Raw genomic sequence first — 21379 nt, 5'->3', positions numbered from 1 at the left:
ATTAAGACATCAGGAACAGCCTGTGTTTTGCTTATATACCAGATAACAAATCTTGCCTTTAGATAGGACATAGTGGTATCTCCACTGAGCCTGTTTTCCAAGTTCCAACACTGAGGATTTAAGAGGTGTAAAAGAAGTGAGTCACTAAAGGATATGCCTTTCCTTTCCTCACTTGCATTTTTAAGAGACTTGCTTTAGTACATCCCTGGATAACTTCTACATTACTGCACTTCAGAAATGAAATCCTCCAGCCTATAAATAATAAACCCACAAATATTAAAAATTTAAATACCTAGCACTTTAAGCAAAATAATAACCTGTAAAATCACTGGAATTATTAGGATGTTTCCAATTAGGCATATCATTTTTCAGGATTAAGAGTCTTGGAACTACTTTGTAACTCATAAACTCTCTCAGAATACCCCAAGGCTGGCAAAAAAAATTTCAATTTCTTAAAATGAACATATGTCTACTGGCTGTTCATAGTAATAGGACTTCGTGGTTAATGCTAGGACTTACCTTCTGAAAGGAACTGAGAAGAAAACTAGGTAGTATTGGTAGAAAATGCAATCATAAGACATGATGGGAAATGTCAGCCCTATAGCAGAATGACTTAGAAGAACTGGGGTTATTTCTCCTCTTTTAATTACAAAGGATATGGGGTTGGTTGGTGAGATGATACAAGAGCCGAATATTTGTTACACAAAAAGCGTACCAGAATTGACTGCCCACGATTCTTCAAAACATTTTGCTTTCTGTTTCAGCAGCAACTCTTTTCAGTTTCCACTTTGCATTACCAGACCTCCTAGAGCTTTAAGTGCTTCATTATTTTTATTATTATTATAGTAACGACCTTTTTTTATTCCCTAGTGATCTATTTTCCTTTATGCTCAGAGAGTTATTAGAATTTATTAGGCTAGATAGACACCTTCCAAATATGAAAGAATATCACTAAACTCAGAGCAGGGCTAACTTCCAATTGCATCACTGCTCTTAAAAATAAATTACTGCAATATGCTTCTGCACTAGTGATTAAAGCAGTTAGTCTATTTGCCCTCCTGGCCATATTAACAATGTTCAGTGACTGCAGCAGTTAAAAATAAATGCAGAAAAGGGCATTTCTGAATAATCAGGAACTAGTATTGCGAAGTCAATGGCTTAAATTCAGCAAATTGGATCTTAAACTTGGCTGATGTCATCAAGTACAAAATTAAAAGGGTCAAAACACTGAGCCTATATATAACTAAATCTATAGAACTCTCTGTTATGGAAAAAACCCTTTTCAACTGAAATATACTTTCGTACAGAGCAGAATAATACACATGAAAGTGTTTGCTTAGGTGGTGTGGGATTTTTTTTGTTTTTCTTTGCCATTAACAGAGGTATCTATTAATTTATCAGTAAGATACTTCCTCCTGATAGATCTCTGTTTCCAGTTAATTCTACTGGGAAACCTTTCATTTCAGCCTATCCCAAGCCTGGGGCTTGCAAAGGGATCTTCAAGTATTCTGACTCTTGGTTCTCTTGCTGGATTAAGGCACTGGTTGTTTTTCTAAGTATTGGTTATGATAACATTTATTATTCATGCTTTCTGGAGAACACACCCACAGGAGAACAAGCACAAAATACAGATGGGCAATTAGAAAAACAAGTACTGTGTGTGACTGATGGGGAAGATCTTGAATTAGATTAAGCCCTGGATCCTGGAAAGCTTTCCCACACACAAAATCAATTTTTTAGCAAAGACCCCTACTGAACAACAGTAGATATATTTGTATCAGAAGTAATTTGGCATGGCGGAAATGTAATAGTAAAACAAAACCATCAGTACTAACAGCCCTTATACATCCACAAAAAATACAGCATGAACTGTGCCTGTATGCAGTTCATAGAGGGAGATAATAAACCTTTTGTTTCCAAGCCATCCTGTTTATTCACTACTTTACCTTAAGGGGTGGAACTCGGGGTTCCTCTCTGGGTGGCTGCTCCTTATCAGATGGACTCATTGATGAAACACTACGGTTAGGCTGATCATCATCTATTCTAGCTCTCTTCTCTTTACAGATTCCAAACCCATGCTGTTCTGCTGTTTTCCTCTTTGGGATCTCTGGGTCTCTACTTTCATTTCTTGCTTCCGGTGATTTTGTGGGTTCTAAAGACTTGGAAGAATGTGAACTCTCTAGACGACTTTGGGTGCTGCCTGTTAGCTTGTGAGATTTACTTCTGCACACTTCAGAGAATGTAGCTTTCTCTAGCGATGAGGTATATAGTTTATCATGTGCCTTTGATGGAAGCAACTCGATATTTTTGCCAAGTGATCCTTCTGATAAGACAGATACCTCTGAGGGCAAGAGTGCACCTTTCTTGTCACCTCTTTGCTGAACACTGTGATTTTTATTTTTGATCACCTCTGGAGGAGTGTGTTCTGGGATGGATGCAATGCAGGATTTCTCAATTTCAGAATGTGACTTACATAGCTGATGACTGAGGTTTTTGCTTTGGGACTCTTCCAATACTGAAGTATCAGGTATAATTGTTAATGGACCAACTTTCATATTTTCAGGGGCACTCTGAAGTTGTTTTGGCTGAATAAGATTCTCTTCTTGAACCACCTTAGGAATGACAGGGCTTTCTTCTTTCAGAGTGGGAAGGGAGTCTTCCAACAAACGTGGTGATTTCCTTTGTTGCAGAGTAAGTCTTTCACTGCTTGGGGAATTAGAAACTGGAGATATCTCTGATGGAAGAGGCAAACTACTTGTCACAAATGTTTCAGAAGTTAGAAGAACAGAAGATACTGAAGATGTTTCTGATGCTAAAGGCAAATCAGACATTGGAGATGTTTCTGATGTTAAAGGTAAATTAGAAGCTGGTGATGCCTCTGATGTTAAAGGTAAATTTGACAACAGAGATGCTTCTGAGGTTACAGGTGAGGTGGACATCGGAGAGATTTCCGACATTAAGGGTGTGTGCAAGTTTTCATCATTGGCCTTTTGCTGAATATCACCTTCAATGTTTTCAGAACTGGACACTTCAGATGAGCAAGCTGTTTCAAGAGATGCTGGAGTACAGGGTTCCTCTGAAGTCGACTGAGTGTCTCCTCCAGGAGAGGCAATACAAACTTCTGGGCTTCCAGAAGAAAAGGAAGTTTCAGAAATACAAGCATTCTCAGACAACTGTTCCTCAGGGTCGCTATGAAGCTCCATATCCACTGCAATGCCTCCACCAGTGAACAAGGAGCCTTCCAGAGCAGCACTTTGCATTTCTGGCACAATTAGCTCTTTTGCAGACTCAGAATCCTTCTCAACTGTACTGCTGACAGAGTTTGTGGATGAAGCTGATCTTGCTGGTGATATGCAATCCTCCAGCTGATCTATCACAACTGACATCTCCTCCTGAGGGCATTCTGACTTCAACTCCACTTTAATTTCAATGTGAGATACAGTATCAGTTACATCATTCATCGTGACACAAGACTCAGTGCTGTCTGCAAGCTGTACTGCCTCTGTTTCCTCATTTGTGCCAGCTGAACTTACAGACTCCTCAGAAAACTCACGTTCTGGCTTATGGTTCTCCTCTTGGCATTCACAAATACTTGTCTCAACCTCTTCAGCAATTTCCTCCTGAATGACTGATTCCTCAGGTATCAGTATATCCTCAGAATCTGCCGTTAGATCCTTGACAGGAACCTGTTCCATACTACAATGAGATGGACTATAATCTCTCTCTGGTACAGGTGGAATTTTAGCACCTTTCTCCTCTTGATCCTTAAAAGTTGCTTGCTTAGAAGGACCAGGTGTGCCAGAAGATCTGCACAAAGAATTGCTTTCATCTTCATCATTGTTCTGCACTGCAGTGAGCTTCATTGATTCTGCTCTTGACATTCCCAGCCTAAAGAAAAACAGAAATTAAAATAGGCATTTCCATCACATTAAGGATAAGGGAATAGGCTAGCCTTTCTCACCCACATTTTTTATTTACAAAAAATACATATTTTCTAGTTTGAAATACTGGCTTGCTTAAGTGGTGGCTAACTAATTTATATACAGTTTTATGTATTTTGCAAACCTAACTACTGAGATTTTCTTACAAGTGTTAAAAACCATGAATATTTTTAAAATAAGTAATCTATTATTCATTATTTAACTATTTGGCACCTGAATGAAACAAAAAAGCAAGCTACACAGATTCACCACTATTCATGCTCAGTTTACATTCCCGTTGGGGTTTTGGTTTGGTTTGGTTTTTCACATTTTTTTTTTTTTTTTAAATACCAGCACAAAACTGCAACACTAGAAAAGCATCCATTGCAGAAGAAATGAGCACCTGTATATTCTTCTAGCAGTAACAGTTGAAAAGGAAATCCCTTTTTCCCTCCTTCACCTGCTTTTAGGGGCAACACAGCCAGCCATATGACAGAAGTTTAACATTCTTAAGGAGGTGAAAGACACATATTTATAATCTATGCATTCATTCTCAGGCATGAAGTGCAAAGGAACCATATATACTATGTATTCTTCTGAAAATTTTCTTACCTTTGATTCTGAAAATACTAGTTTAAATAAAGTTTTATTACTTCAGCAGAATTTAAAAAATCCACAAAAAACCCCAAAACAAAACCAAAGCCAGGAAAAAAAAAGAGGTTATTTAAAAAAATGTATGTGCTCTGACATCCTCATTTCCTCCTAAGGCCAGTGGGAGTACAGGCGTTCAGCATGTTTAGTAAGATTTTCCAAGCAGACTTTATGCCTCAGCAATTCCATAACAGTAGAAAATACACAAAAGCTTGGTGGGAAGCCTTAAAAGAAATTTCATGGTCTTAAGGATCTTCTAATCGACAAAACAGATCTCTGTTATCATTTTAATCAGAAAATAAAGAATAAAATGGAAACAAGCAAGCATAAAAGATACTCAGAAGCTATGGAAGCAAAATTGCTTGTCAGTGCATAGCCAAAGGATACAGAAATCACAAAGGCCTGTTCATATGAAAGTACAGAACACATAAAAAACCAAAATCTGTGGTCATGCATTTTAAAAATACTGAACAGATGTATTACAATGAGAGCTGTAAACACAACCCCCCACCCCCCAAACCAACCCAGTGTGGAATTGGCATCCCAAAAAATACACTTAATTATTATTATTGCCTACTACTAGACACTTAACATGAACAAAATCTCCCTATGTCACCAATACACTGAGGAAGGATCCTCTAGAGAGCAATTCAGAGCAGCAAATTCACATTTCCTACATTGAATGCATTTCAGAAGATGTGTCTTTCTTCTGCATAGACTATAAGTTCCCCATACAGTCTAAGTGTAGGTTGTAAGTTTAGGTGTGTAAAGTTTAGTTTACCTAGGTTTAGATGAGTAACTTCCTCTAAAATTCCTTGTGTTAGGGAGCCAAAGTTATGTCAAGAAAACGCGAAGGGAAAACAAATCCACTCCATTACTGAAAACTGAATCAATGGTCTATTTTCTCTAGCTGGCTTACATCATGAAAAGATATTGCCTGATGGTTATCTTTATGGACTGAAAATCAGCAAAGGAATGAAGGACAGGATAAAGGTGAATGAAACTGTCACACAGACGTTACACAAATACACACATTCTAGTAACAAACTGAAGATAAAGAACTATAAGGAAAATAAGATAAAGTAGATTAGGGCCAGCAGAACACGTACTGAATATTAACCGTTTTTTTCAATATTGGAAATGCTACTATGTTGAAGAAGAGACTGCAGTAAAGAAAAAAGCTTTCTGAAGAAGAAGGCTCAAGATCAGCATATTTAAGACAATCTCAGATTGCAAAATAAACAGCTGATCTGTCTTTTCCCTTAGAGAAAAAGACACCCAAAGTTTGCAAAACAGCACAAAATTATGAGCACAGCAGCAAGCAGATTTCAATGAAAGTGCTAAGGACATGATTCAACTGGTAAAGTAAGGGCACTCAGTCATCCAGTAAAAAAACCCAAACAGCTACTCAAGGACATATGAATGCTGATATTCTAGTGCTGTGATAGGTAGTACTGGGGGAAAAAAAAACCAAGGTAAGAAAAGGATTAAATGAGCAATAAAATTTGGAGGAGGTCTACCTCTCCATAAAAGCTTTCATCTAGCTGGTAGTACTATCCTGACATGTAACTCTCAAAAGTGGGAAAAGAAATAATATATTGATATAATAGAGTATAACCCTTGCAATCTTGGGGCAACAAGCCAGAAGAATGTGGATTTCTAGCAGCATGAATCAGCTGATCCTAGATAAATGACTGCAGAGTAAGTTTTTGTATTTTGAAGAAAGTCAGAGGAAAAATGAACAAACATGAGGAAGTGGAAAAAGAACAAAAATGGATGGAAGTAAACTACAGCAGACAGTGCCATGATAAACAGCCTGGGTACAGATAAGAGCAAACACAAGATGCAACACTTAGAGCTAACAGGGAAAAAGCTTTGATTGCCATCAACTGTGGAGGGTATAAAAATGTTTACAAAGATTCCGTATCTATTAATGGTTCTTTTCAAAGCAGAAGGTAAAACCTGAACTTACTTATGAAATATTGAAGATCAAATTCGCTTAAGTCAGAGCAAAAATACTACTCTGATTGTAAAGTGAGCAAGTTAGCCTGCAAGACAGATTAGTTTTGCAGACAGTGCATGTGAGAAATAGCTTGGGGAAGCTTACAAATTCTGCTACTTCAATCAAATCGACATAGCTGAAAAGAGACAAAGCCCAATCATACTGAATGATAGTTTAAAAACCAAAGTGAGAAAAGGTGAGAGAATCACAGAGTCACAGGGTATCTTGAGTTGAAATGGATCCACAAGGATCACCGATCAGGATTGGCCCATGAACCAACACAAGGTGGAAGTTACTGCAAAAGCTACTATTCAGTCAGTAAACAGTGAGGAAAAGGACTTAAGTCAGCAAAGTAGATCTGCCTACAGAACAGCCAAGCAGAAGAATGCAAGTGAAACAATGCAAGCAGGGGAAAGGGCAGGGAGCACCAGATTCAATACTTCAGTCAAAATGGAAATTACGTGCAATATGACATTTTGCATAACAGTGTTGATGTCAGAAACCTATGAAACCAAATGACATGTATCATCACAGACTGAGCAATTATCTGCCAACCACTATGGTATCCAGCATTCAGCCAGCACAGCAGGACGGCTGGCTCTGCAGAATTATGAGCATCATTCTCTGTACATGTGACAGTCATTTTTGACTTAGGAACTCCTGCATTGCTGCTAATATTCTACTTCTTGTGGAATGCCCTATACCAGTATCTTACACAGACCTTTCCTCTGTGAAAGGTTAGTCACCGACTCTTCTCTTGACATGCATAATGAAAAGCCATTATGTTCTTTATCTGAAAACCCAACTAGTATTTTTTTGATACTAAAAGGATCAACACCTGGACTAAACTGAAGTCTCAAAGCTGTTTACTAAGAAATTAAGCACCTTACAATAAGGAAGTCTGACACATTCAGAGCCTAGAATTTCCATTATATGTAAAGATAAAGTGCTGTAGAAAAAATACACCGGGGCAAAGCATCTAGCAAGGGTGCACAAAATAAAGTACTAAAATGGATCTGTCCATTTCTTGTCTCATTTTCACTACATTTCCCAATGGTCAAAGCAGCGGATTGTGACAAGTAGTACTGTTACTGCAGAAACGTTTTTGTTAATCTTTAAGATAATCACTTATATGAAGGGTTCCCTATGCCCTGGATTTCTTAAGTGAAAAACATCTGACAGCAAAACTAAGACAACTTATGTGATGATGGCTCCCATTGCATAATTTTTCTGCTAAGTATAATGCATAAATTTGATTGAGTAGACAGTGAGGTAGATTGAGAAATGACTGAAATGGCAGATCCCACCAGGTTGTAATCTTTGTCATGGGGTGTATTTGGAGGCCTGTCACTAGTGGTGTCCCCCAAGGTTCAATACTAGGCCCAGTACTGTTTAACTTACTCATCAATGACTTGGATGAAGGGGCAGATGCCTCCCCAGCAAGTTCACTGACAACACAAAGCTGTGAGGAGTGGCCGATACCCCAGAGCCTGTGCAGCCCTTCAGAAGGATTTTGACAGATGGGAGAGATGGGCAGAGAACTGTCTGAGATTCAGTAAGGGCAACTGCAGGGTCCTGCACCTGGGGAGGAATAACCCCAGGCACCAGCACAGGCTGGGGGCTGACCTGCTGGGAAGCAGCTCTGCGGAGGAGGACCTGGGGGTCCTGGTGGACAATGAGCTGTCCCTGAGCCAGCAGGGTGCCCTGGTGGCCAGGAAGGCCAATGGTGTCCTGGAAGCATTAGGAACAGCACTGCCAGCAGGTCAAGGGTGGTGATCCTACTCCTCTACTCAGCCCTAGTGAGGCACACCTGGGGTGCTGTGTCCAGTTCTGTGCTGTGTCCAGTTCTCAGTACAAGAGAGACATGGAGCTCCTGGAGATGGTCCAGGGGAGGACAACAAAGGTGATGAAGGGACTGGAGCATCTCTGTTATGAGGACAGGCTGAGTGAGCTGGGCCTGCTCAGCCTTGAGAAGAGACAACTGAGGGGACTTTATCAATGTTTATAAGTACCTAAAGGGAGGGAGGGTGTGCGGCCCTGCTGGGAAGCAGCTCTGCGGAGGAGGACCTGGGGGTCCTGGTGGACAATGAGCTGTCCCTGAGCCAGCAGGGTGCCCTGGTGGCCAGGAAGGCCAATGGTGTCCTGGAAGCATTAGGAACAGCACTGCCAGCAGGTCAAGGGTAGTGATCCTACTCCTCTACTCAGCCCTAGTGAGGCACACCTGGGGTGCTGTGTCCAGTTCTGTGCTGTGTCCAGTTCTCAGTACAAGAGAGACATGGAGCTCCTGGAGATGGTCCAGGGGAGGACAACAAAGGTGATGAAGGGACTGGAGCATCTCTGTTATGAGGACAGGCTGAGTGAGCTGGGCCTGCTCAGCCTTGAGAAGAGACAACTGAGGGGACTTTATCAATGTTTATAAGTACCTAAAGGGAGGGAGGGTGTCAAGAGGATGGAGCCAGGCTCTCCTCAGTGATGCCAAGCATAGGACAAGAGGCAATAGGCAGAAACTGAGGCACAGAAAGTTCCTTCTGAATGTGAGGAAGAACTTTACTGTGCAGTGACCGAGCACTGGAACAGATTGCCCAGAGAGAGTGTGGTGTCTTCCTCACTGGAAAACTGCCTGAAGGCAATCCTGTGCCATGTGTTCTAGGATAACCCTGTTTGAGCAGGGAGCTTGGACCAGATGAATGACTGTGGTCCCTTCCAAATTTATCCATTCTGTGGTTCTATGATACAATTAAAAAATACTTGAAAATAAAAAGCAGAAATCAGTAACTTTTAAATAGCTAGTTTATACTTTGTAATAAATTCTTAGTATTTTTAAAAACAGATATATAATTCTAAGTATTGATAAATTAACTTCTTAAAATAACTTCTAAAAGGAAAATTCTTGGATCTTAAGAAGTTGTGAATCTCCTTAAATTTTGCTTTTTTTAAAAAAATGGAATTAAGAACTGAATCTTCACCTGCTAAAGAGTGCCATCTCATATCATCATCAATGAAATTGTGCTGACTCACCCCAGTTGTGCACCTGGAGTGGTACTATATTTAATTTTAGTCAGTTAAAGATATTTATTTATTCTTTGTGTCTCACTTCTAAAATTAGATTAGTCATTGTCACTTTTGTTTATCCCGAGCTATTTCTTCTATATCATATATTCTTCTCAGGCCAATGGGCCATCTCAGTCAAAAAATAAAAGAATCTCTATTTGATTTTAGTAACTTTGCAACTAGCTTGGGAAAAATAAATTAAAACATACAGAAATATTGCTACTGGTCTTCTCATCTGTAGAAGCTGTATTTATATTTTGCAGTAGGGAGGAATTGCCCTAATGCTATCTTTTAAAAGATAATTAAAAAATATTCACATGCTTATGTCTTAAGCTCTCTTTGGAATGAATTTTTATGGATGAGTTATGACTCTCTAAAAATGCAATTGTAATGCAAGTGCAGATACACGACTATAATTCTACCCACAACTTCTTATATTGGGGAATGACTGCTCTTGATAACTGCTTTATTAAGTTTTACAGCATATGACCGTGCTATGTGAAGCATAGAATTATATTTTCATTTCCTCCTAAAACAAAATATAAAAAAATCCTTTTATTTGCTTCAGTACTTACTTTTCACCATAAAACCTTTCAAAGAATTTTTCTTTCCAAGGTTCTGTTTTCTTTTCCTTTTCAATCTCTTGTCTGATGCGCAACTGCATTTCTGGTGTAAATTCTCCTAAAAAACAAATACTAACATATTGAATAAAAGTTGTCAAGGATTAGCTTAATATGGGTAATTATAAACTGCAGATACAGTGATGACATACAGTGATTTCTGACACAGTCATCCAACAATGCCAAACAAAAATAATGACAACCAAAAGGGAGAGTGACACAGAAAGATTTGATTTACTGTATTACATCAGTGTTTCAAAGGTATATTGGCGGGATTTAGTTGCATGCATTCATGTTTAGGAGGCTGACAGTGACAGAAATACTTGTGTTTTTTTCTTTAACTGTCAAAATAAGCTGCCACAGCAAACTGCAAAAATGTACTCTAAATTCAAAATGGAATCAGCAACTTATCTTTTGCTGAATTACTGGTCTATTACAGTTTCTATTCAAAAAGTATTTCTCAAATGTAGAAAAAGAGGCATTCTTCATAAAAACAATTAACCTTGGGCAAACCTGAGAGCAAGCAGAGAGTTACCTTCTGCCAATCGCTGTTTCCACCCTTGTGCTGCATATGCGAAGAACTCATTATTTAGAGCAGAGTTACTGAGGCGCAAAACTCCATCGCTTCCCATCTAGAAAATAAGCCAGTGGTAGCAGAAGATAGTGTCAGAAACAGCATCAGCTAAGATCACATCAAAACAGTTTCAATTAGGGGAAACAGGGAAAGTGTAGGCAGTGGGAAGAACAGAAAATGGCTACTACTAAAATAGCATTTTCAGGATAGTTGTTACTGTAAGTGGAAGTGAACTAATCCAGCATCAATGTGCTCTCTTCAGTCATAAGTGTTACTGATGGTAACTCAGTTTACAACTGATGGATGTGCTTTAATCACAGCCCTGTCTTGAGACTGTGTCTAGAGGCATTGTACAATCAAAAATCGAGATCATTATTGTACTTGTGCATCTGCCTATAATATGGTATAAAACAAATTAATTAAATGCAATGATGACAGTAACTTTGCTGCTTCTAAACAAAACCTAATACTCATGTTAGCTCATAAGCTGTATTGGCCAGAGTGGATGACAGACATCCTTAACAAAAGAACTGATGTAAACTCAGCACTGAAACTGAAAACAGCTCTACTCATAATTTTATAGGCATCAAAAGTGAGAACTGTGGAAGAACATTAGAATTATCTTTATTTTCTACATCTGTCAAATATCCAGTGATAAGATGACATGAAAAGTCTTAATCACAGTATTTTCTACAATAATTTTTAAAAGCAATCCAACTATTGAGTTTTTACCATAAAACTTAAAGTATATATTCAGGATTGTGAGGATATGTCTGTTTCCAAAGGAATTCTAATAAATGAAAAAAGTAACTATATGAAACAAATTAGCAGTGGGTACCACCTCTAGCATAATAAATAGACAATAAAAACAAATTAGCAAGTTAAAAAGAGAGGAAGCAGCAGAAGAGGTAATGTTGCTAGAAAAAACACTCCCACTATTCTACATCCTTCAAGGTAAGTAAGAGATAAATGTTTGACAACACTATTTGTAATCTAGCAGTAAAATCCAGCATGTTTTCCAGCATATTAACAGATGTTTTAGCTAAGTAATACCCTCTAGTTCTCAGTGCCTGTTTCATATAGGAGCCACAAATACACAGGCATGCCAGAAACATTGAATGATATTTCGATGTAGTTCCCTCGCAGAGCTCTACACTTCAGTAATAATACAGGCCCTGTTTTGAGAATCTTTGCTAATTTACTCATTGCCTAGTGACATCCTGTTGGGGTCTCCCCCCCTGCCGTGTAGCCCTGGGAGATGGGCCCTGGGGGGGAGACACGGGGTTTCCCTGCCCCCTGGTCAGCCTCCTTCCCCACTGGTTGGTTTGTGTTCCCTGGCGAGGCCAAGGACCCTCGGGTCCCGTGACCGCAGAATTCCTGAGCACTGCCCCGGCCATGCGGCTGGAGAAATAAACATCCCTGAACATCTACCACGAATCTGTCCATATATATTTCCTTTCCACGGGACTCCTGGTTTGATATACGCTTGTTGCAGTAATCCCCGCTGCAACAACATCCCATCCCACAATTATCTCAGAGGAATAAACCAGAAAGATGGGAAGTAGTAAACAGAGAAATAGCAATAAGCATGGACTCTGAAAAGTAGGTAATGCTAAAGGCATTTGATTCCAGCAAGAAAATGTGTGTGGTACAGAGCTCCTCAGCAGGATATGAACCTACAGTACTGCCGCCTGTGCTTTCCTGCTACATTATGGCATTGTTTTGCCAACATGTCATAGAATTTGGATTTAAGTGGGCTGGATATGTAACGTTTCTATACATCTCATGATGTGGGTTATGGAACACATGCATATTAATTACAGGTAGGCTATGACTAATGCTGAAACTAAAGAAAAACTGGAAAGAAACAGTGAAACATGCAGCAGAAGCAGCAAGAAAGTAAAACCAGTGAGGTGAGAAAGGCCATAAAGAACATGTACTTATTGTATAAATCAAAGTACTATGACATATCATCTTCTTCCTGCACAAATGAGCTTTACCAGAAATACTTAAATTCCACAATTAATACATTAAAGTGGGATTTTTAAGTACCAGTCCCTCTTGCACCTGAACAAACAAACCAGTACATGGTCAAAACCAGCACTTAGACAATTTTCTAGAAAGGTCAGATGCAAAGCCACAAAGAAAAGAATCACAAATTACTAAATAAACAACTCTGTTCCTCTAAGAAAGGTGTTGAAGCTACCTTAAGTTTCAATATAAAAGGAGATGAAATGGAAACACCCACATGTCAGCGTAGGTTGTACTCAATCTTCATTAAATTCAAGATTTTGTCTCTAAGCCTGGCAGTATTTTGCAGAAAAGAGTCATACAGACATGAAATTCTTATATTACAGTATTTAGCCACATTTAACTGCAGACTGTGTCTGAAAGGTATGGACCTCCTGAAACTCCATGGCTCAGCTGATGGCAAACAGTGTAGCTGTATCATCAGCCAGATCAAAAGATCTCATAGGAAAGTAATGATTTGTGGACAATAATTTTCTGTTAAATGAGAAAAATTACCCAACTTATTCTAAGGTCACACGACTATTAGATTTCATGCAAAGCTGGAATGTACCACAATAGGTGGGAAGAGGTTTCCACTTGTCAGCAGCAATCAACTATCAGATTGCATTAAACATAATATGAACTGGCAGCCAAGTATGATCGAGCTATTTCACCAGACTGCATAAATGAAGAGCATATATAAAGACTGCCAAGTTATATTGCCATGTGAATACAAGAAGAACAGTATTAGCTCCATTGTAACCCTGTTGTTGTAAGGACAGGAGAAAAGCAAGCTTTGCAGGAAGAGTTACCCCACCTTTTATTTTTGTTGGCTAACATACTTTGGAAAAAAGTGCCAAGTTTCTGGGCCCAAATTTCTTACAAAGTTTCAAAAAGAAATGGTGAGCCCAGAGCTAAATGCTAGAAAAAGGTCCAAACAAATTTAAATGTGAGCTAGTTCACCTGAGAAAAAAGCACAGGCTGGAACTTCAGAATAGAAAGCAAATGTTAGCAAGGTCATGGGTAAAGGTCATTAGCTCTTGTGGACCATAAAAAAATGCCAAGTAGTAAGTATCAGTAAAAGAAAAAAAGGAAAGGGAAACAAACTCCTGAACGAATAGCAAAAAGGGAGAATTATATTTGTTACCTAAGAGGAAAAAAAATTCTAGGTCAACTAACAATGGAATAACCATTTGTCCATTTGTGAACTGTATCAAAAACCAGATACACATGGCAGCTTATAAATACTGGGGAACTGTGTCCAAAAGACTGAAAAGGTGATGTTAAAGATGCTTAGGTTAAGAAATGTAAGAACAACAAACTAAACATGAAGTCACTGACTGACTTCATGATAGTCATTGCCTCTGATGAACTGGCACAGGAGGGCGTTTCCAGAGACCTGTGTTCATGGGACCACATAACTCATGGAAGATTTATGTAGCTGGAACAACCAAAATCTAAACACAAGAGCACCTAATGATACAGAAGGTGGAAAAACACTAATTAATTAGAGGAGAAGTTTACAATGATCTATTAAAACACATGAAAGAAACATTTCATGCTTAAACATTATAGAGGAATGTATGAAAGCAGACATCATTATCTAGACTTGGTACATATATGGATACCAATATTCAAAATGGAAGAAATAAAAAGTTGTGCAGCCCCAAACTTGCTTAGGGATTTGAGATCAAAGAAAACATTTGCTGGGAATGGAAAAGGAAGAACTTATTCAACCAGAAAAAGCTCAAAGAGAAAAAGATGAGGACAAAAATGCTAAAGAAACTCATAATGGCCAAAGAGATAAAGTGAATGAAACAGAAATTTTGATGATTTTATAGAAAGCATAAAGCCCTAAGCAGAAAGTGGGTACCACTATCCAAACTAAACTAACAAAAAGTTCAATCGTTTAGCCATTTTCAGTTCATTTAAAGATTTCTACACAGTGAAAAAGAGTTTGAACAAGTTGGAACAGACAAAACCCAAGTAATTTTACATCTAGTATTTTTGAAAGAGTCCATCAGAAACAACAAAACTAACAAAGATGTTTTATGCATTTTCTCAATATGCTATCATGCAAAATCAGGCTGACATATTTTATTCTCTGTTAAACTTTGAAGGACTAAGAGGTCATCCTTCTATAATGATAGCTAACAACCTCTACTGAAATCTTTTCTTTCTTCACTTGGAGAACGCATTTTCACCTGAGCCAACAAGTTAAAGGGGAAATTTTGAAGCCACAGAGTGTATTCACTTCTCTAAGCTCTGATGATAGAGACAGCACAATTAACCACTAGCTCTAAATTAGAATTTGGAGAAACATGCCAATAAAGCAGTTCTTAAATACACTGTTAATTTTCATGGTATTTAAAAAATGCTGTCCAACAGAGACAGTGTGTTAATGAGCTGGAACAACAAACATTTGTTGGAAAGTTTATGTTTTATTCTGTTGGGCTGTAAATTTCTGGGTTTTTTTGATTAAGCACAATGCTAGAATTATGTTTTCTAATTAATACTTTCATGCAGAATTCACAATGGCTTTTGAAAGTTCCTCTTTTTATTGAAAGCAAACAAAAAACCACCCAACCCCAAAACGTATCTGCTAAAACCCAGCATCTATTTGCATTACAAAGCAAATGTCAAACACTCTTATCAAAATGAACTGAGTAACCTTTCTAGAACAACTACTTCAATTATTTTCCTCCAAGTTTCACTGAAAATTCTCTTCTGAAAATAAGGCAGGGATTATTTTTTTAGCTCAACCTGAAGATGCACATTGGTGGTTTAGTAAGTAGACAGCAACTACTGCAACCATTACCCCTCAGTCCCATAGCATAGGTCTATACTGGTAGGTTATCTGATTGAAAGACAAGGAATTAGTCCATTTATTATTTCTATATCTCTTTCAAATGATTCAAAATTCTCCTAATGTATTTATAAAATTTCTAATGATCCACTGTACCCAGTTCTCGTGTAGTATAATGTATTTCTTACATGAAAGCTTATGTGTGAGTATCATGCCATTCAACAAGAATCATAGATGAGTTTGAGTTGGAAGGGACCTTTTAAAGGTCATCTGGTACAACCCCTCTGCAATGAGGAACACACTGAACTATCAGTGGGACACATTCATCATCAGGTATCTTAGAGCCTCACCCAAACTGACCTTGAAAGTTTCCAGGATGAGGCACCTACCACCTCCATGGGCAACCTGTTCCAGGAGGTTTTACCACCCTCTTCATAAAAAACATTCTTTGTTATATCCAATCTGAATCGACCCTCCTTCAGTTTACAACCACTACCCCTCAGTCCCATAGCAACAGGCCCTGCAAAGAAGTTTTTCCCCATCTTTTTTACAGGCTCAACCATCCCAATTCTCTTAGCCTTACAATAAAAATACCAAACAAAACCAAACCCAAACAAACAAAAATACAAATATAAAACCAATCAAAAAATCAGCAAGAGAAGTGAAGATTCATCCATATGAAGAGTCCAGTACCACTCATTTTTTATACTCTTTCTAAAAATTGCTACTAACTATTTTATCCTGGGGGAAGAAAAATCCGGTAATTCACATACTTTCCCAAAGGTATGTAAAAGAAATTATTTACAAAAGATGGAAGATATTAGAAGATACATTTTGAGGCTTTTGCATTAAAGCTTCCAAAATATTAAAAATGAAAAATTTAGCAGCATTTATAACACACACAGGAAACATTATGTTTTATTTATGTGTGTGGAGAGACACCACTGTTTTGTAACACGAATTTGTAAAAAATGCAGTGCTCTGGTGCTGGGCACCAGCATCCCCCTGACCTGTGATGCTTGTACAGTGCCAGTGGAGCATCTGAAGATGCAGCAACTTTAGTGACTGATATTCTGAAGGCAAACACTTCAGAGAGCTTTATGCTCAAGTATTGACTTGTTCTACATCATCTGAAATGAGGGAATGAGGACAACAGAGACCATGTGAAGAACCTCAGGAAGGTGTTGGTAGGTATGATACCTGCAAAACCTACCATTTTCACTGTTCATGATCTCCCTCCACCTTCACTCTAAGAATATTGCCAGACATGAGACTGAGTGGATCAGAAGCAACAAGGAAGCTGTAGGAATCATCACGGAACCTAGGGATCGGTTGATATTTTTATCAGCAGTGACAGACATATACTGGTAATGAACTTGTGGTTTAACAGGTGCTATGGCAGAACGGCGTTGTCATCTTCACCATGTGGTGATGCCCCAAGAAGGTTTAGAGATATGGCAATAGGTAAGCAGTGATTGAAAACAGCCCTTGTGGAGGAAAGGAATGTGCTCCATAGACAGACTTGATGATCTCGCCAAAATTTGAATGCTGCACTTATACACACGGCCCAATAGTATGGGCAAATCAAATTCAAGTAAGTCCTGTTCTGTGATCCACTGCCAAAATAAGTTTATTTATAAAAGGAGGGGTTAAAGAAGAGGATAATGTGATGGAAGTGGTACATTTATTTCAGTCTTTGATGGCTGAACACTAATGCAAGAACTGCAAACGGTACGTAGGAGGACTTGGAAGATTTAGCTGACAATTGACATTTTTGACTTAACTGGCAAAATGATGATCTGATAATTCATGACTGATAGTAATATAAAAGATTAAGGTTGTTTGTGATAAAAGAAGAAAAGAAAGAAATGATAACAGAATTTTAAAAATGTGTTTTAAGTAGGCATACTTTCATAAATGCAGAATTCGTTGGAAGAATCCCGAAGAACATGGTGCTAGTGAAAAAGGAGTTAAAAAAACTGTCACAGTTCTTTAAATAAACAATGCTGACCACATGGCATGCAAAGCCTCCTGCAAAGGAGTAATGGGGGTTGTACAATAAGACCACATTGTCTTAGTTAGGATCTCACTGTTGATCTCACAGCATGTAGGGAATGGAAACGAGGTCAACTTACTAAGCAGGAATACCACAGCAGAACATGGTATAATGGGCCAAAATTAGACACAGTTGGAAAGGGACACATCAAACTCCAGAAGAAATAATTCTGTAAGTACATTAAAGCAAGAAGATGATGAAAGAAAAAGCCCACTGTGCAACACTGGCAGAAAACTAGTTGAATACAGAGACAAAGCTAATGCTCATACTTCCTTTCTTTTGCATGAACCTTCACCACAAATCTACTGGGTTGAGGTGCTTAATACAATTAATACCTGCAACAAAAGGCAAAAAACTGACCTTGAACAAGCAAGGAGTGCAATAAATATTACTTAAATGCATTCAAATCATCTAGGCTTGATAGTCTAGCCTGTTAAATGTCCAGATATGAATCTGTTTCAGAATTGTTAAAAGATGGATTTTGAAGAAATGAAGAGTACAAATGCAAAATCATACATGCTAGTTATACATATATAGTACACAAGAGTCACCTGTGTCTAAAGAAGGGTGTAAGAAAAGCTAAGGACTTACAGACTTAGCCAGCTTCAGAAGTCTATGGCCTACACACAGGCCATTCTTTTTTGTGATAATGTAAGGTGTCCTAAGATACTGATACGGACATATTCTGGCCAGACACAACCCAGAATCTACATGGGACCTTTAACATTTTGAAGAAGTTAAGTCCTAGCCTCTCAGCTGACCCAAGAAACCTGTGTTTAAATACCTTGCTTCTTCCACCTGTCTTCATGCTCTGGAAAATACGTTCAGTGGTTAAAGCACAAGATAGAATCACAGGATCATTTGGGTGGAAAAGACCTTTAACACCATCGAGTCCAACCATTAACCCAGCACTGCCAAGCCCACCACTAACCCATGTAAGGTACCACAGTACACACAACTGCCTGGAAATTAACCAGGAGCTGAGCAACAGCCAACACAGATTTGTCAAGAATAGGTCACATCAGATCAGTCTATTTTCCCTCTGACAGCATAAAAGAGATAGAAGTGAAGCAGCAGAAGTTGTATATCTTGATCGTAACAATGCAGTGTTGTTCAACATTTTCTTAAGCAAAGCCAGGATATTTAAATTCTAATTAGGTTGCCAAAGAACTACTCAGGGAACAATTGTTTATTTATTATCAACTGGGAGTCTATATATTCAGAGGCACGATAAAAAGATGGAAGTAATTTGAAAATAGTATCAGTCAGAGGGCGAGTACACTGAAATGCACAACCTAAATTCAGAATTCTCTTGATGGTTTTGTGAATTACTTTGGAAACAACAGGGATAAGCAGGGCACTGCAATAGTGGCAAATGCAAAGTTTGACACTCTTGTATAATACGCAACTAGAGAAATACAAAATGAGGAAACGAAGTGGCTATGCAATGGTTCTGTAGGAAGGTACTTGTACTGATGGACTGTTCACAAACTGAATATAAATCAACCTTGCAATTGCAAAGAAGATGAGCACAACACAAACAGGAGTACTGTGTAAAAGCAGAGGAATGAGTTTTGCTCTCCTTGGTGTTATCACTTGAGTTGGAGTAATATATTCAATTCTGACTGATGTAACTCAGAACCCATACAAAATGCAAACAAGATAAATGAGGCTGAGAACAGATTTAACGTCCTAGATCTAAAAAGACTGCATTAATATGAGCTGCTTCTCAAGAAAAAGAAACAAGGACACAGCAATCTCCACACTACACGTAGATGCCAAAACGAACAAAGAGTAACAGTCAGAAATGCAGCAAGAGAGATTCAGATCAGACCCTGAGGAAAAAACTTTCTATCAGTGAAAACAATGAAGCACTAGATTTCTTTGGGAGAGGCTGTGAATTCTCCACCACTGAACAGCCAAAACCAGTTTTAGACAATATAAAGAAGAGCAGACACTGTTGATTTTGCCTTAGTGCAGAGAAGACAAGATAAATTGTCCTTTTTTGCCTTGTTTTCTACTTCAAGATGGTATATCAAATTGCCATCTATTACATCATAATTAAAAAGAAAACTAAAAGTGCTCCTGCGTATGTTTAATTTCTGACCAATTGCCAACATCCATTTTCAAAGAAAGGTGCTTAAGAGCCAGTCCTTGCAATCTGGCTTCCAGGCCTCTAACCTCTTAATGCCCTTCCAGTCGAGTCCCTCTATGCAGTCTAATATACCTGACCACAGCCCGTGATTCGTATCTGAAAGAGCTTTGGACAGAATGACCTTCAGAAACACTGTGATTTCATAAGATAATGGCTTAGCTTGCCTGCATGCAATTAAAACCTTAGATTACACTCAGTTTCTGGAACCCTCACTCTCAAACCCGTTGTATCTGCTACCAGTTATGCTTCATGATGGCTGGAAGGATCCTAATTAATGAACAACTTTTTTACTAGCAGTTGACAGCTTGAGGCACGTTAAAAGTCAAGGTAGATACTTTCTGCCTTGAGGCTGAGTGTGGCAACCCTGTGGAAGAGATTTCTCATTAAGCCCAATGAGAAAGAGACAGAAGAGACAGACATTCTCATTGGGAAATACTGAATGGCTGCAGACAGTAGTAGTATTATAAGGCCATATACTTTCTCCATACGAACGTTTTTCGTAATAAAATGGATGAGATACTAAAAAGTGGAACAGAACTTATTACTGTATGTGCTCCTTTAGGTCTCTGGACTGTTCATGTTCTGACTGACACATTCTTCAGAAACTAACAAGATCTGCTTGCACTTATGAAAGCCTGAATTCTCTACAATAATGCAAAACAATCATTATCCTGTTCAATACTTTGGCTAATGACCTGGGAACCAATTATGTCAAGGAGTTATCCACAGCTAGGGCTTCCCTTGTTAAAGAATAGATGACAATTATAAAACTTAACTTCTATCCATCAGCAAAATACTTTTAAGTGAGCTCGCATGTATTTCTAGTATGAAAATAATTAAGTTTCTCCATTTCCTATAGAATAGTGCTGACTGTTCAAGTATGCCATTACCTATCTAAAAGTCATTTTTCCACTTACATACTACTATTCAAAGAGATTGTGATAAATGGGACCAAACTAAAAGGATGCTCTAACAATTGGCAAGTCTATAAAAGAGAATGAGTGTGAATGCACTTGGATCAAAAGGAAAAGCAGTTGTAGTTGTTACAAAAAATCTGTAAGTTCTGTTAAACAATGGCTGCACTTCTGATGGTAGTGTTTCTGCTACACAACTCAATGCTAAGCAGAGATACTGTATTTTTCAGCATTTAATCATATCTGAGTGGTACCATATGGTAACAACATCAGATCAAAGCAGAGGTTGAGCTAACCCTTGATAATTGCAAGGAACAGATTATGCAGATAAAGCTTGTGAAAGACCACATAATAGCCAATTACTAGGAAAGCTGTCAAATAAAAGTTTTCTATTTAGTTTAGCTGGCATAAGACTGAGAAAGGGAATTTTAATGTCCATAAATATTTCAGACTGTTTGATCTAACTGTGGCTGCTACTCATATATATGCATCCACCATCTTCTATTTATATCAGTTAAACTGTGGCAGCAATCAATACTAACTTTTAGTATGCAAAAGACTTCCATGGGTTAGTTGTCTATTGTATGAAATACAGCAGTTGATTGTATTAAACTTGACGC

The 21379-nt window shown here is 38.3% G+C and overlaps 1 protein-coding gene across 1 annotated transcript in view; it reads right to left on the bottom strand.

Annotated features, from left to right (window-relative positions):
• The window catches only part of ASXL3 (additional sex combs like 3, transcriptional regulator), a 114283-nt gene that overhangs the window by 9085 nt on the left and 83819 nt on the right, over positions 1-21379 (bottom strand). Inside the window, exons 11-13 of the mRNA XM_017727397.1 lie at positions 10780-10876; positions 10200-10305; positions 1947-3888 (exon numbers count right to left, since the gene is read on the bottom strand). Of these exons, the coding sequence (XP_017582886.1) occupies positions 1947-3888; positions 10200-10305; positions 10780-10876 (2145 nt within the window). The remainder of the gene's footprint in view (positions 1-1946; positions 3889-10199; positions 10306-10779; positions 10877-21379) is intronic.

The sequence above is a fragment of the Corvus brachyrhynchos genome, unplaced genomic scaffold (genome assembly GCF_000691975.1).
Source record: "Corvus brachyrhynchos isolate BGI_N302 unplaced genomic scaffold, ASM69197v1 scaffold60, whole genome shotgun sequence".
Taxonomy (NCBI): domain Eukaryota; kingdom Metazoa; phylum Chordata; class Aves; order Passeriformes; family Corvidae; genus Corvus; species Corvus brachyrhynchos.
This window is presented reverse-complemented; position numbering and strand designations above follow the sequence as displayed.